This window comes from Electrophorus electricus, chromosome 2 (genome assembly GCF_013358815.1).
Source record: "Electrophorus electricus isolate fEleEle1 chromosome 2, fEleEle1.pri, whole genome shotgun sequence".
Classification (NCBI taxonomy): Eukaryota; Metazoa; Chordata; class Actinopteri; order Gymnotiformes; family Gymnotidae; genus Electrophorus; species Electrophorus electricus.
In genome coordinates, this window is record NC_049536.1 from 30,706,365 (window position 1) to 30,721,439 (window position 15,075).

The 15,075-nt window shown below is 42.0% G+C and overlaps 1 protein-coding gene across 2 annotated transcripts in view; it reads right to left on the reverse strand.

Moving 5' to 3' along the window:
- The window catches only part of LOC113578553 (inactive dipeptidyl peptidase 10), a 64,330-nt gene that overhangs the window by 31,959 nt on the left and 17,296 nt on the right, over positions 1–15,075 (reverse strand). Inside the window, exon 1 of one of the 2 annotated variants that reach the window (XM_035522484.1) lies at positions 9,555–9,914. The exons of the other annotated variant lie outside the window; for it this stretch is intronic. Coding sequence (XP_035378377.1) covers positions 9,555–9,608 — 54 coding nt within the window. The 5' untranslated portion in view covers positions 9,609–9,914. Of the gene's footprint in view, positions 1–9,554; positions 9,915–15,075 lie in introns of those variants that run through there. 2 annotated transcript variants of the gene reach the window in all.

Below are 15,075 nucleotides of genomic sequence, written 5' to 3' on the forward strand. Positions count from 1 at the left end.
ATATGTGAGTGGCATCCACAGGATAAAGTGATATAAATGGAACAGGAACAGCACTCTAACTAAATAGTGGCTCTTTACCACAACACAGCATTGCTGTAACGCTTTACTCAACAACTTTTACAAAAGGTAAATTATTTTATCTATCCCACACAGTCAAAAATTCAAAATAAAATAAACAAGTAAGTTTTGAAACAATTTAATTGGTGTGCAGTACTGTTCACTTAGTTTTCAGAGACTGAAGGTTTAACAATTAGTGGTTTTGACAAAAAGTAATAATAATTGTGTGAACTGCTACAAACTTTGGCTAGTTTGCTCATGAGCAGTATGAAAAGACTGCACAGTATTACTATTTAATTCTGTGATTTAATAATGCTGTTCAAAAATGTAATTGCACTAGGCATTGCTGATAATGTATGCATGTTCTACCAACATATCTGTAAATGAGCACAGGATTGCTATAGCACTGACGCTCCTCTTTAATTGTATATAGTGTTGAATTAATGAGGACTGGCTTTACATCTTACAGCTGGAGAAATCCAACCTCTGTCTTTTGTATTTGTCCCTGAGACAGAGCCTACACACATATATATTTGAGAGCGCGGGAGTGCGCGTGTGTGTGTGTGTGTGCATGCGCGCGTGTGGTTGTGTGTGTGTGTGCGCGTGCGTGCGTGTGGTTGTGTGTGCATGTGTGTGTGTGTGTGTGTGTGTGTGTGTGTGTGTGTGTGTGTGTGTGTGCGCTTAATAAGGACCCTATTTTTAGCTGGGTGAGATTTTCAGTGTCCGCTTTTTTGCCCTTGCTGAGCACACAGTCGGACAGCCAGGATGGATGAACAGATTACTGCCAAACACAGGATTAATCTCTTCTGCTCCAGCCCTTGTTAGTGCCAAAGCCATTCTTACTATTTCATCAAATGTTAATCCGTAGGGCTAATTATTCAGCCTTTATGAACACAAATACTGGGGAAGAAGCTGATGCTTAGTAAACTGCTAATTTATCTTAGCAGCAGTCAGCAGGAGATTCCATGACAGCAGCACATGTCAGTCTGCCAGGCCGAGCTTTGAGTGTGTTTATTCTCAGCATCAAAGAAACTGTGAGCTACCTCCTGCTGCTCTCAGCAGTGCATAACAGGTACACATCAGTCAAGGAGCCTGGAATATTTAAGTGTGTGTGTGTGTGTGTGTGTGTGTGTGTGTGCGCGCGCGCTTGCGTGCGTGCGTGCGTGCATGCAAAAATCTTCCCCACTACCATTTCTAAAGCAGACAACTTAAAAAGATCATTCCTAAACTTTGTGTAGCATTCTTTACTAAGTTTACTATCAGCAAAACATCTAAGTCTTAAGAGCCTAAAGAAAAGACCGTTTTGAGTTCTGTTTGCAGCCAGACCAGTTAGGATTTTTATCCTTACGAACTGAGACACAGACTACTCTGCCCAAGGCATGCCGGAAATATAAAGCATACTTTGCCTCCGTGAAGCACCGAGCAGCTCACAGGCTCTTGCCTTAGGATATCTGAATTACTGGACTGAACTCTGTTTGCACTAGAGACTGTGACTATGTGCACACAGAGCAGAAAGGCTACATGAGGTGGTAGGTGGGCAGAGCCTTCGGTGACGAGCCGCACTTCCATGGCAGCCGTGCGGGGTTAAATGCCAAGCACAGGACTATTACAGCAAAGCCCAGCTGGACTGAAACTTGGCTTCTACTCAGCCCAGCCATTGTTTTACACTCACATAGCAAGCAACTTTAAAATCATACTGAAGATATCAAGCTTCTTTCGTAAGTCCTCACAGGGCTGTAAGTAGAGTGGTGACCTCCGCACCAGGGGTAGGAGGGCATCCCTCAGCCGCCTCTGCATGCAGATGAAAGGCAACCCTCGCTGCCGGGCCAGGCTGGCATTCCCTGCTGAGGCTCCTCCACTTTCAACCACATAATGGAGAGCCCTCCTCCACTGTGCCAACACCACTTTCTCGCCTCTCACATGTCCAAGGACAGACACAAACGCTTAGGGGACGAGACACTACTGCAATCATGGCGAGCTTAGATGTTTAACATGTTTAATGTGCTTAATATGGCAAAATATGACTAATGTCAAAATGCAATTATGCATTTAATTATATATTGCTTGCATTTTGTATTGCGCTTTGGCCAAATGTAATGGTAATTTTACACTGGCAATATAATCTAAACATTTCTAATACATCACATTTTACAAGTCTAATCCCATTAACTAATTTAATTCTATTTATCCCTTAAGCCACAAGGATTCCCATCTTTGTATAACTAAACCTCTTTTTATGAAACTTCAGCAACACCAAATGTCATGAATAATGCCACATACTTGCTACCAACACAATGCCCAGGTGTCACTCCACACACAGATACAAATTGATGCAGTTTTAGTGTTACAGGCGTATATCTTTTTCTATCCTTTCCAGCATTTTTGACTCTTCATTCCTGAAATTTTACATAATACCCAAACATTTAACAACAAACAAAACAACAAAAAACCTCTCAATGCCTTACATCAGTGCTTAAAATGATACCTCCCACATTCACCTGATTAATCCTGCATGTCACTGACATCAGCATGATTTTAAAATGCTGTTTCTTTGAAACACCTATTTTTGCCCTTCCCAATATGTCATGTTTTAATGACCACCATATTGGCCTCTTGTTACACTTGGCCTATTAATTTTCTTCTACTGTCAATGAACAGTGAGGTGCTTGCCTTGTAAAACACACGCGTCTATAAATAAATACATATTCCTTTCCATTTACCTGAACAGTGCTTAGCAGCAGTGCACCCCAGTTCAGGTTAGACTGAGTAAATCACGTGATAACAGCCAGGTTAGCTGGAGCAGGTCACGTGATAACAGCCAGGTTAGTTTGACCACAGTTTATACGCAGCTGTATTTGAATGAATTTAACTGGTTTCTTCATATTAACGATTTAAATTATGTTCAAAGCAAGGGTTAGGGTTAGGGTTAACCCTAACCCTACCTCTATGCGCTCACACACACGATGATTTTAATTGCTATCATTCTGATAACCCTATGTGAGGCAACGGGTGAGCCGCCTTCTAGTGAGAGCATTTAAATGAGACAACATAGCGTTTTAGCACCACTCACGGCTATGGCTCCAAAACCATCAGTGATTTGTTTATTAATCCATTCTTTAAAAAAACGAAGGATGTTTCCAATTTGGCTGTAAAGTAAAGCAATTTCAGGCTCGGGGAAAGGAGAAAGAGAAGCGGAAACCCGACAGAAACAGCACCAGAAAGTTAAACGATCAAGTAAAGCCATTTAATGACTCTGTGGCTTTAATATAATCAAACACCATGAGAAAGAGGAAGCGCTGCTGAGTTTGCCATTAGCCTGCTGAGTTTTACAGGAGGCTGGAGAATCAGCTAACTCTGTCTATAGATATTTTTTTTTTTGTCTAGAAAGAATCACCATCTTTTAATTGTCATCAATCGCTACATTTCTATTGGTTTTAAGCAGACGTTGAGTGAAGAAAGACAGGAAGTACAGGAGTACAGGAAACCTTTCTCTGTCTGCTCACTTGGTGCCTGGTGTGTGTAGAATGGGGTACAACACTCATTTAGTGATTAAATTCACAAGAATGTGTGTGTGTGTGTGCGCAGTAGGTGAGTACACTACAGCTGAGAACCAAGCAGATGATGACCAAGGCCATAAATATCATCTCACTAAGAAAGACACTGTATGGAAATTGAAGGAAAAAATGCTTTAATCTTATAAACAAAGTTTTCCTGTTTTTTTAGAGTTTTATTTATATTTCTGTCATATCTATGCATGACATCTGTAAAGAATACAGCATATATAATACATTTCACACAAAAAAAATCCCTAACAATCTAAGCTTCACCAAAACAACTGAACCACATCTCCACAGTGGTTTTTAATGAAAACATATTGGCTCAGTATCAGTATCGGGTGACATTCAAATGCAAGGCATCAGTATCGGATCGGCACAGAAAAATTGGTATCATGCCATCTCTAATTTTCAAGAATAGAACTTCTTAGTTGGTGGTATAATTGCTTTGTCAAATCCTGCACGAGCATATCTGGAAGGTGTATCAGGGTGTGTGAGAGTACTGCTCAGCGGTGTGGGTAAAAACAGTGCAAGAGGGCTATAAGTGCTTCTTGGAAGGCGGACAAGTGTATCAGGCTGTGTTTGTCTGTTTATACATCAGGGACAAGTCACATTAATCAACTGAAATGTAAATGTGCCAGTGTTAGCCACCTGGCTAATTTTCAGCTGTCATCCCTGAGAACTGCAGTTCCTAAGCTGTGGAGTACAGCAGAGCTCAAGAGGAACAGGAGTGTGCACTACATTAGGGGCAGCACTACAGAAGGCTACAGAGTGAGAGCGAATTACAGGGTCAGAACTCAGACTCCAACAGTCTGAGGCCCAAAATCCTTGGAGCTTGGTGAAGCACTGCCGTAAGCACAGCCTGTACGATCTTCCTAGACTGTCATATCTCGCAATGCAGGACACGAGCAGTCTGTGCGGGACCATACTCCCTTCTCCCACACACGCTTAAGCAGCACATTTACAGACAGTCAAGCCAGATACCCAAGTCACAGTTAGGGAACAGCATGTGAAGTTAGTACCAAACTATCCCGGTCAACATTCAAAGCCTTTCTAAAAAGCTATACTTACATTGTTTTGTTATAGCAGCAACCTTCATAGACCAGACTTTGAAGTGTGAATGCCACTTTACTCATTGACAATGAAGCACGCAGCACAAGCTACATGATTTTAAATGAACCTTGACCAATTATTTCTGTCATTCTACATAATGTGTTTGCTTTCATCAATAGATCGATGTCTTATCCTATGCAAATGTGTGCATATGCCTGGACAAATACATGCATGCACTCCGTCTATGAGTGAGTGTTCAAGATAGTGGTGGGCTTCAGTGAGGGATAACACTTGGATTTGCCTGTGTGTTTTGCTGTTGTGTATTTTCAGGATCACTGAGGTTTAATTCCTTGTCACTGCTGAGAAAGTACAAGTTCATAATTACAGCATTGGCATTATGTTATTCAGCATTAATCCAGAGCCCAAGCAAAAAGCCTCTGGGCAGTGCAATATCTCCTGTCTCATACTTATTTGGCACACACACACACACACACACACACACACACACACACACACACACACACACCCACACACACACACACACACACACACACACACACACACACACACACACAGCATGTCTGTAAATAGCTAGTCATTTACACAGTTCTTGTTTCTTTGTTTCTGTATGCCAGCTATATACCAGGACATGGGATTTAAAATGAAAGGATAACTATGAGGTTAAAATGCAGAATATCTGATGTAGTTTGAGGGTATTGCCATCCAGGAACCAAGCCCTTTTTATCACAGCCCCCCACCCTATTTCAGAGAACCATAGCTAACTAAACAAATTTACATATTCTTAAATAAAACTGTCATATTTGCAATGTTGGTTGAAAGTCACTAAAGTAGAATTAGGTAAAATCACGGTCCAGTGTGATCAGTGCCTGATGTCTTTGATCCAGAATCATCATCAGATGACGGCTATAATCCTGCTGATGCCTGAGGCGACTGGCTTCAAGAATACTTTATCTTTCGGCCCGGAAAACACATAGTTGCTTTAGCAGATTGTTCAAGGTAATGCTGCAAGCTAAAGTTTTAAGGCCTCCTCTTTAAGGTGTCTGTACTTCACTACTTATTCAGACTGCTGCTGTCTGCAGTCCCATCATAACTAAAGACACGTCAGTCAGTTCTACTGGCAGTCATTCCCATGCCACTATGTCTCCACCGTGGTATGACTTAGATCATGTCACTTTTGTGCCACACATTCCATCACTCTGGTACAGGTTAGTCTTTGTGTCATCTAACCATTGTATCTGTATCTCGGCCTATCGCTAAGCTGCTCTGGGTATGACTGCTTCTTAACAATGTAGCGGACAGCAGACGTGGACACGAATGCTTTGTCTGTTGATGTATTGTGATTTGTCACCCTCATGATGCCCTTGGTTACAGGCATTGACATGTTCATTGATGACATAGCACATTCATAATCATCTCTAGATCTTTTAACAGCCCCCTTGTCCAATAACTAATGATGCAACGTCACACAGGAGGACAAGACCAAACTTAACAGCCAACTGACCAACCTCTTTTGGTCCCTTAAAATGGGAGATCTGTGCACAAAATACAATCATTGACGATAGGCTGATAGGCTGCATTTTAACTTCCCAGTCATGGTTTCATTGTAAATCCAGTGTACTGGAGTTCACAACCAAAACAGCGAATACTTTGTCATCATGTGATTACTTACGGCTGGCACAACATACTTGCCTTTCACATCATTAAAGAACACAAAACAGTGTCATGTCTATCGACACTGTACATGATCACACAACACCTGTTAAATCAGTAAAATCATCCTCGTTTACCTCAGATTGAAGTTAAATAACTTCTTGTCTTTCAGATGTGTATGTTTTAAACTTAATAAATTAATAATTAGTATTGTTCCACTGGTGAGGAGCAGGAAGTGGAGTAGTTTTATACTGTAAATGGAGAGGCAAACCCTGGGTCCGGGCAGCTACCTACTCAGGATCCTTCTTTAACCCTTTGCTGAACAAGCTACTGAGCCACTGTGGCCACTGTAATTTTAAGCAAGCTACATGGTAAATGTTGAATCAATTTCATACAGTCTCACTGTATTGCCACCCATGGCAATATCAGGAAATTTCACCAATTGGCAAATAAAGTCATGTTTCTCTGCTGTTAAATGGAATTGCATCTAGGTCAGGGGATCACTGAACAGCAGATGCCTGCACCATTTTCAGTGGTTGTTTTTTTCAAACGGGGCCAGTCTACATTGCTTTTTCAGTGATGTGCCATGAAGCAATCTTATACAGGCTGGAGATGGAACACTACACCTCAATTTAGCTATTTATTTCTATATGGGTAGAGATATACCAAAACATAAATCTAGCTTCTAAACCAACCACATGAAAAAGTCTTCTCTGAGACCTAAATGGACCTGAAGCTTCATTTCAACCCAAGTGTTGTCCAAGCTGTCAACATGCAGGAGTGGGAGAAGTGGAGGCTTACCCTCTGTTCTCAGTGCAATCACAAACAAGTCTCAGTTCCTTTCCAGCTGCTGACCTGGGACTTGTGATGCAGGCTGAATCAGTCTGACATCCATGCCTGAACTCCCACATTGCATTGTCAACAAACACTCATTATTTCCATTTATATCTATTACTCAAATGCACTTAAATATAATAAATAATTATATAATATTATATATCTTATACTTGTATTTCCATGGTTGCCATCTACACTCCAGAGAAAGTGTTTGAATTTGACACTGATATGAGTACTTTTGGGAGTGTTTTCCCAATCCCAGTCAACATGTTCTCCTGAATACCTTATCCAACACACAGCTCCTTGGCATATTATCAAGGCTCTAACAGCACTACCCATAGACCACTGGGAAAAATCAGTCAACATCATAATTCTGAGAAATACATCCACCAATTGCACCTTTAGCCATTTTATTTACAGCACAGAGTTCATTGTTTATTCATGGGTCCATCATATGAGGTGCCAAACTAAGCACCAGGTGGCTTGTTAAACTTTTCAATGTGCAGCATTCTATAGCAGTATCACTGTATTTCTATTACCCTATAGAGTACTGCCGAGCCCTAGAGTGCAGATTTCCGAAGTAGCTGGCTACTACTGTAACTCGAATGCGAGCCGTTTTACTTGCATCATCCTGCACTCATCTTTAAAATGAGTTTTTAAAATGTCCAGATCTTAGACTGAGAGTGGCAACAGCTAAAACCTTTTAGGGACCAGTCCCATGCGTGTTGGCGTGCGCATGCCAATAAAGAGGCGAGCGCCCTCACCCTGCTTCACGGGGCGCATATTGAAGCACTGAGATATCGAACGCTGGGTTCTCTATCCGAGCAGGGAAGAGGCACGCGGTGTTCTGGTATGCCGTTATGCCTCCATCCGACCCCATCAAACATTTATCAAACCTTTGATGTTACTCCTGCGGCACCAGTAGCGCGACACTGCGAGCGGCGTATGATCCCGTACGCTGAAACATTTACAAGGGTGCGCCATCAATTATTGACAGCCGTAACACCGAGGGTCCCAAAAATATAGCAGTTACACGCGGAATTTAAGTCACGTTGAAAGGCCCTCTTGCAAGTCGGAAGGTGATGCCATTCCCCCGCCGAGCCTCCAAACGGCTGCACGCTCAGACTGGGTGGTGGGGGGGGGGGGGGGGGTCGGCCCGCACGTGTCGTCGACGTGGTCCGTGTTAATAAGTGTTTCAGGTATGATGGGGTGCTCGCGAGAAACTCGGGCCAGGCTGGACTTCAGGTGCGGACACCTGTCAGGCTGGGCGAGAGGAGACTGCTGAGTTCACTTTAATAAATGAAGAACATCACACACCCAAAAGGAGAACAGACGGGATATGACACTATAACACAAAATTAAAAGTATAACCTATCTAGCCGGATATTTAGCAGGCTGATCTAGTAATCTGCACTATAAATAAAGGTTTTACTTACCAAACAGTCCTAAAGAGTACTGCAGTACTGCATGCAGTATTTAAGTCTGGCTTAGAGAACAGCAGGCATGAAATTAATCTGTTCGTGTCCTTCGAAAGAAAAGGGTGTGCTGACCATTTAGAACTGAAGTGGTTTTTCTTTGGGGTACTATCACACTGTTGCCAACATCCTAGACTTTCCGCGTTTAGCCAGAATTAGGTACGTGGAGCTCTGTTACACCCACGAAAGACAAGGTATATGTTTGGCATGTATGCGGCCGTGTGACCCAGTGGATACGCTAAAATAATACTGATTAAAAGCAACTACTAATTCACTCCAGAAGGATGACAAGTAGGTGTCCATCCGCCGGACGGACGACAGGGAGCTGGAACAACGGACCGTCCGGCCTAAAGCCGGAGGTCTGGCCACTCTATGCTGAATTCCAACAGCTCCAGCACGTATGCGTCTCTGGATACTTCGAAGTCGACACATTTCCACCAGAACTCTGCGGTTGAAACGGCTCACAGCTTGCAAGGCGCTTTCCGAAGCCGCTAATTGTTTCGGTGGTGACACGCGCGTCGCGAGAGCTGGACCCCGTCTCATAATTTGCTCTCACAATAGGCAGCGCGTGAACTGAAAGCTAACACCGGGGGAAGAGTCACTACAGCAACGGAGGACAAAAAGAAACACCACCGTCCATTTGGCTGTCTCCACGCACTGGCCACTAAGTGCACATAAACAACCGCGTACGCTGGCATCTCTAGGCTACATTCACTTTTTGCAATTATTTTAAAATGTTTTGCGACGACTGCGGCACAGCCGTTCTTTTGGAAAGACCGTGAAATCCGACCGCTAGGCTGCTTCCAAATCTTGCACGACAGCTAAAAAGACCGCTTAACAATGTCTAAAAGCGTGAGTAAGAAAGCACGGATAGTTCGGACAGAGGCATCGTTCTCGCTCCAGTTACCTCGTCCTGCTGCGGATTGGGTCTCTTGGTCTGTTGCTCCTTGGTGGCCGTCATCGTTAAATCCCGTCGCCGGTGTTACAGTCTCAGGCAATTGCCCGTCAGGTTTCGGGAGACCGATCGCGACTTAAAATGTGTAAGAATAACGCGACTAATAAATCGAAGATTTCACGTTTTGAAAGCGACGGACGTGGTTATCGCGACTCCGCGCGGTCTTCGGAGTGTGCTTGGCATGCCACAGCAGCCCGTAATGAAACCAGCAGTAGGAGCGCAGCTGCTGGAGGAGCGCACCGCCACAGCTAAACGTAAACGATCGTGTATCCCTATCTCCCCGTAGTCTGAACGGAGACACGGGGGAGAATTTGTACGTGACCAGGAAAGCAGCAGTGAATGGTCTGATGTTGCTTTTAGGGGCGGGAGTTTGACCCTCTCTCTATCCAATATAATAGCACCGTGGCGACGAGTATCTCCTTAAAGAGAACGGACTCTCCACATATTCGAACACCAAATCGGTGCAAAAACAGAGAATACTCGATAATCAGTCATGTTTCCTGGGAAAACAAAAAAAAAAGTTCCCTAAAAGTTACATATTATTTTTGTTTCTGTCGTTGCTGTGCTTTCTGTGGTGTAACTAAACAAGCGCGCTTGTTCTCAGCGCAGCACATTCATACTTGGGCTGCATGTGGGGAGCTCCGTGAGGGTACACCTTCGACGGTGTATGTATATCACAGAAGCCGCCTGAGGTTGCTGCTAGTATTCAGTCCACTAAAATCTATTTAATCATGATCATTGCCTTCTTTTCTTGCCCGTACACACACACACACACACACACACACACACACACACACACACACACACACACACACACACACACACAGAGCAAGAGAGAGATTTAGCAGGTGCTCTTATCTAGAGTGACTCACAGAAGTGCTTTGTTATCTAGTTGGAAAGCAAGCAGACGACAAAGCCTAAAGCTACCATCAAGTTAAACCACTTCTAAAGTCAGGAGTTAGATCACTGTTAGATCAGTGTAATGTGGCTATCACTTTAGAAACATTAGGAACACTTCCCCTTGTGTTTACAGTTAGAGCAAGCATGCTTTTATGTTCTGTATTCATAGTTGGATCAAGTTTACTTCTGTTTTTTGTTTGTGGAAAAACAGACAATACCATAAACAGCATGATTTGTCTGCATCCTTTAAACAGTTTTTGACACCTTTGCACCTCCCAAGTTTTTACTTTTGTAACCACATTGCTTGTCAAGCACAATATAACCTTGCAGATGTGAAAATAAACTCATTGAAAGATCATTCTAAGACCTAAAAGCTGTGAGCATCTCCTCTTGAGCTCAAGTGTCTCTTGCAGCATTCCAGGAGGTTGACGGACTGAATCAAGACAAAGGGAATCCTGGTCATTTCCCTAACAGCAACAGTACAAAAACATCTTAGCGTATACGGTATTCATGACCACTTAAATGCCCTGTGAAGAGTTGGAGCTTCAGTATGTGTTTGAGGACAGCGAGGCACTCAGCTATTTGAACAACCAGCAGATATTAATTTTACCACATGGGCACCAAGGAGTCTTATTGCTTGTCTTCCTTGTATCTTGAGGATAGCAGGTCAGGCAAGGACATGCTTGTGGCTCAAAGGGATGAGGTTTCATGCAGGATTTAACGAGTCCTAGGGTCATATGAGTTTGACCAAGTATCTGAGTGGTCTCCCTGAAGAGAAATGGCCAAATCCTCCTGATGTTCTCATGCAAACACCTGCACGAACTAGTTAGGTTTACACAGATGCATGCACACTCACACGGGTGCTCACACTGGATATTATCTGTGTTTGTTAATCCAGAAATTCTAATTAGGATCGAAATAACTAAAACAGAGCTTTTGAAATTTTAAAATAACATGTTGCTAAGTGGTCATATATACATCAAATGTATGATAAATTACAATTATTACACAGAAGTACAGAGTAAGAAATACTCCAATACTGCACTGAGCTCTTTTTGAGAATTTATACTGTACTTGACTGTTTACAATTTTGGAGAGTAAAATGGTATTCCATTATAAATTGTACAATTCCATTTGTCTAAAAACTAACAACATGGTAAGTTAATAGGGTGTGCATATTTAAGTTTGCATGAACTGAAAGAAAAAAACACCAGTGATTGATTTTTGATCATTAAATTTGTTGTAAATGTTGACTTAGCTGCCAAAGGATAAAAACCAGTTTAGTCAGTGTTCTTAAAAATCACTTATAACAGCTGCAGTTGTTTGGATAAAAAAAATAAAATAAAATCACCCAGATGGAATTAATTCACCCTCAAACTCCAGAAAAGCACTTGGGCTCTTCTCCCACTCATTATCAGACAACCACCACCCATTTATCTCATTTAATAATGATGCAAGTAATGAAAAATCAGGATCATGAATCAAAATAAATTACTGAATAATGAATGTGAGGTGTGAAATCACAAATCTCACAGAACAGAAAGGAACTTTTTTGAACTTTTGCAACTTTTCCTACATTCTTTGGGTCCAGAATGACTGTGTGTGTGTGTGTGTCAGGGGCATGCATGAGATGCTTTGAGATATCCGGGGGATGGCTGGGGACATCTCTTTAATGGAAAACATGCACAGCAAGCCTGACCATTTAACTCCAAGATGTAATTGAAACATTTAGAGAGTGAATGATGTGTCAGTTATGTGAAAGGTCATTTCCATGGCTCTCAGTCTAGTGCCTCAACAACCACAACTGAGTTGAAGGCCTTTGGGATATTTGTGAAGGGCTTTGTGCAAGTACGACTCAATACTGAAAATAAAATAATTTTTGTCATATAATTATAGTTGTTGTGACTAATGTACTTAATGCCTTTGATGGCTCTATAATACAGTAATAAATCAAATTTGCACAAGCACTGCACAAATATTTCAGCGATCTTAAACATAAGAATTGCATTGGCATATGACTGACAGCCCTGGAAATAACTTTTTCAGATAATCATGTTCGAATAATAATTTTCTATAAGTAAATGGTGACTCATGAAGAGCAAGTATTTAGCCTCTGCCTACATGCATGACAGACACTTGCTAATAAAGCTTTGCTGCTGGCATGACAAAGGGTTACAGAGGTACCTTAGCTAGCTACCTAATTAAGTCTTCACTTGTAGGAACAGATCATTTTTGTGCAGAATATCAACTTTTTCCACTATGGTGTGGGTGATCGGTTCGTGAAAAGAGACTTTTTAAAGGTTAAGATACCTACTGAATGCTGTCAGTAGCACACCATTATCAAGAATAGTGTCTACTATTCAAATACAACATTGGTGGCTAAATTCAAATACAGCTGTGTTGTAGTCATCATTTTCATGCATAGTAATGCCCCTGTTTTTTGTTTTTGTTTTTTCTTTTGATCTTTTTTTAAAAGCCCTGCTTTTTAAAAAGGGCAAGGACAGGTAGAGTGCTGGAAGAGTGAAAGGTTGTAGGCTTTTCAGAGCTAGGAAAACGTCATTTCCAAGGAGGAGCTGACCAAGGACAAACATACCTACAAAGATTAGGATGAGGTAGTACAAGTTGGTAAGACAAAGCATATTCTGGAATGTATGAAATCTATCCCCCTTTATGAGCAGACCACAGCACATCTGATTCTGTGTGACATAACAGGGTTAAGGGTCCATAGTAATTGCAGCAAAAACATCAAAGGTACTCTAAGCCAGATTGTGTTCTTTCTTGCATTAATTGTCAGTGTTTAAACATAGAAATCTCAAATCCGGAAGGAGCCAAAAAGCAATCTCCTCTCATCCAGTTAGATAGTAATCACACTGTCACAATATGTGATGTGTAAATCTGTGTCCTGAAAAAGCAGTCAGTTGTCTCCTATTAAAGATTATATTGAGAATTTGTGCGCATGTGTGTGTGAGCGTGTAGGTCTATTCAGCCTGTCCTTATTAGAGAAAGCTCTGTGGTTTTCTGTGTGGCTCCATGGGATCAGGTAGGGTCGCTGATAACTGAACTCATTTCTGCTTCAGAAGAATGAAAGCCTAAAGTGTTTGACCAGACTTTCCCTGAGAAATATAAGCCCACCAAAATGTGCTGCCATCACGTGACATATACACACAAGTTTAGGTCCAGGTAATGAAACATCAAGCCTTACAGCACTCGATGAACTGTTTTCTGTCTCTACCTCTACCCTTTGTCACAAATGGGAAAATCATTCAGTTGCAAGTAAACAATATATTTTACAGTTAAAATGCACATAAGAAAATGAATCTATTAATTGCATCCAGATTAAGTTGTAACTGGTATAACAGTATATCCTAAATGTTGATTTTTTTTTTTCAGCCACTATTTCAAAATACACAAAGGAAATGAGTGGGGATGGATGTGTAGGGACTACATCCTCATATCAAGGTTAAATCATGCCATGTAGACAGAGTTCTACTTTTCTGCTTCTGAACTGAAGTGGGAAAACTCCAAATGTCAAACCCTGCCACCCTGGTTTACACACAGCAATCTGACAAAGCAATCCCGCCAACCCACTGCTACCCACCAGTAACACCCCCCCTCGTCTCTGCCTATTGTAATGTCACCTAAACTGCAGGCTCCAGACTGACTTATTGAGTGTTTAAAGCGCAAAGGTGGACAGATTAGAGTCATTTACATGCATGTTCTAAATTCGCACATTCACATACACTCAGACATCAAGAGATTGCATACAGAGCAGGGGTGATTGAACGCGTTGGCAGAATAACCTCTGAGCTCCATAGCTTAGAGCGACCCGAGCTGCTTCTTTTGCTGAGGCTCACGTTCATCTACTGTCCCTCCGCTCATGGGCTCCAGATTTAGCCACAGAGCCCACGGCCTCATTGTGAAGTGATCGTGTGGTCCTCTCATGAAATGAAGTGTACAGCATTTCTGCCAGGAAAATTCTGCAAATTCACAAGTTCACAATTTGTCTCATGAATTTTTTCAATGTGCCTTTGCTGTTTTTCCCTGTGGCACATTTCCGCTTCCTAGATTGTCTGCGGATGCTGCTAAGGTAACGATGTTGCATCTGCAGCCATGTGTATAGGTGTAGGCAGGGACTGTCTGAGGAGTCCCCTGCATGTTCAGTGAGAGGTATGAAGGAGGTTAGGTTAGGGCTGATTTAACATGATAGCAAACTGCAGGTTAGCAGCTTGGCTCAGATAGAAAAATCTGACTTAAGGTGGCATTAGTTCAATAGCTAAATGCCTGTTGGCTTGGTTTAGGGTAAACCTATAAGAGCAGTTTGCATTAACCCTCGTATAACAAGTCCAGTCCATCAATTTCAGGCTTGAGGATATAAGGGTCAGTCAGGATCACTACCATCAGTGCCACAGATCGTGTTTTTATATGGAACATGATCACAGTCTCTGTTGTGCCAGTGTTTCGGCAATTCCAGATTATGGAAATGATATTTGAACTCATCATCATTTTCCCTCAGTATCACTGTTTAATGTTATGTTTGTATGAACTCAGCTTTTACAAATGCTGAACTTTTGTT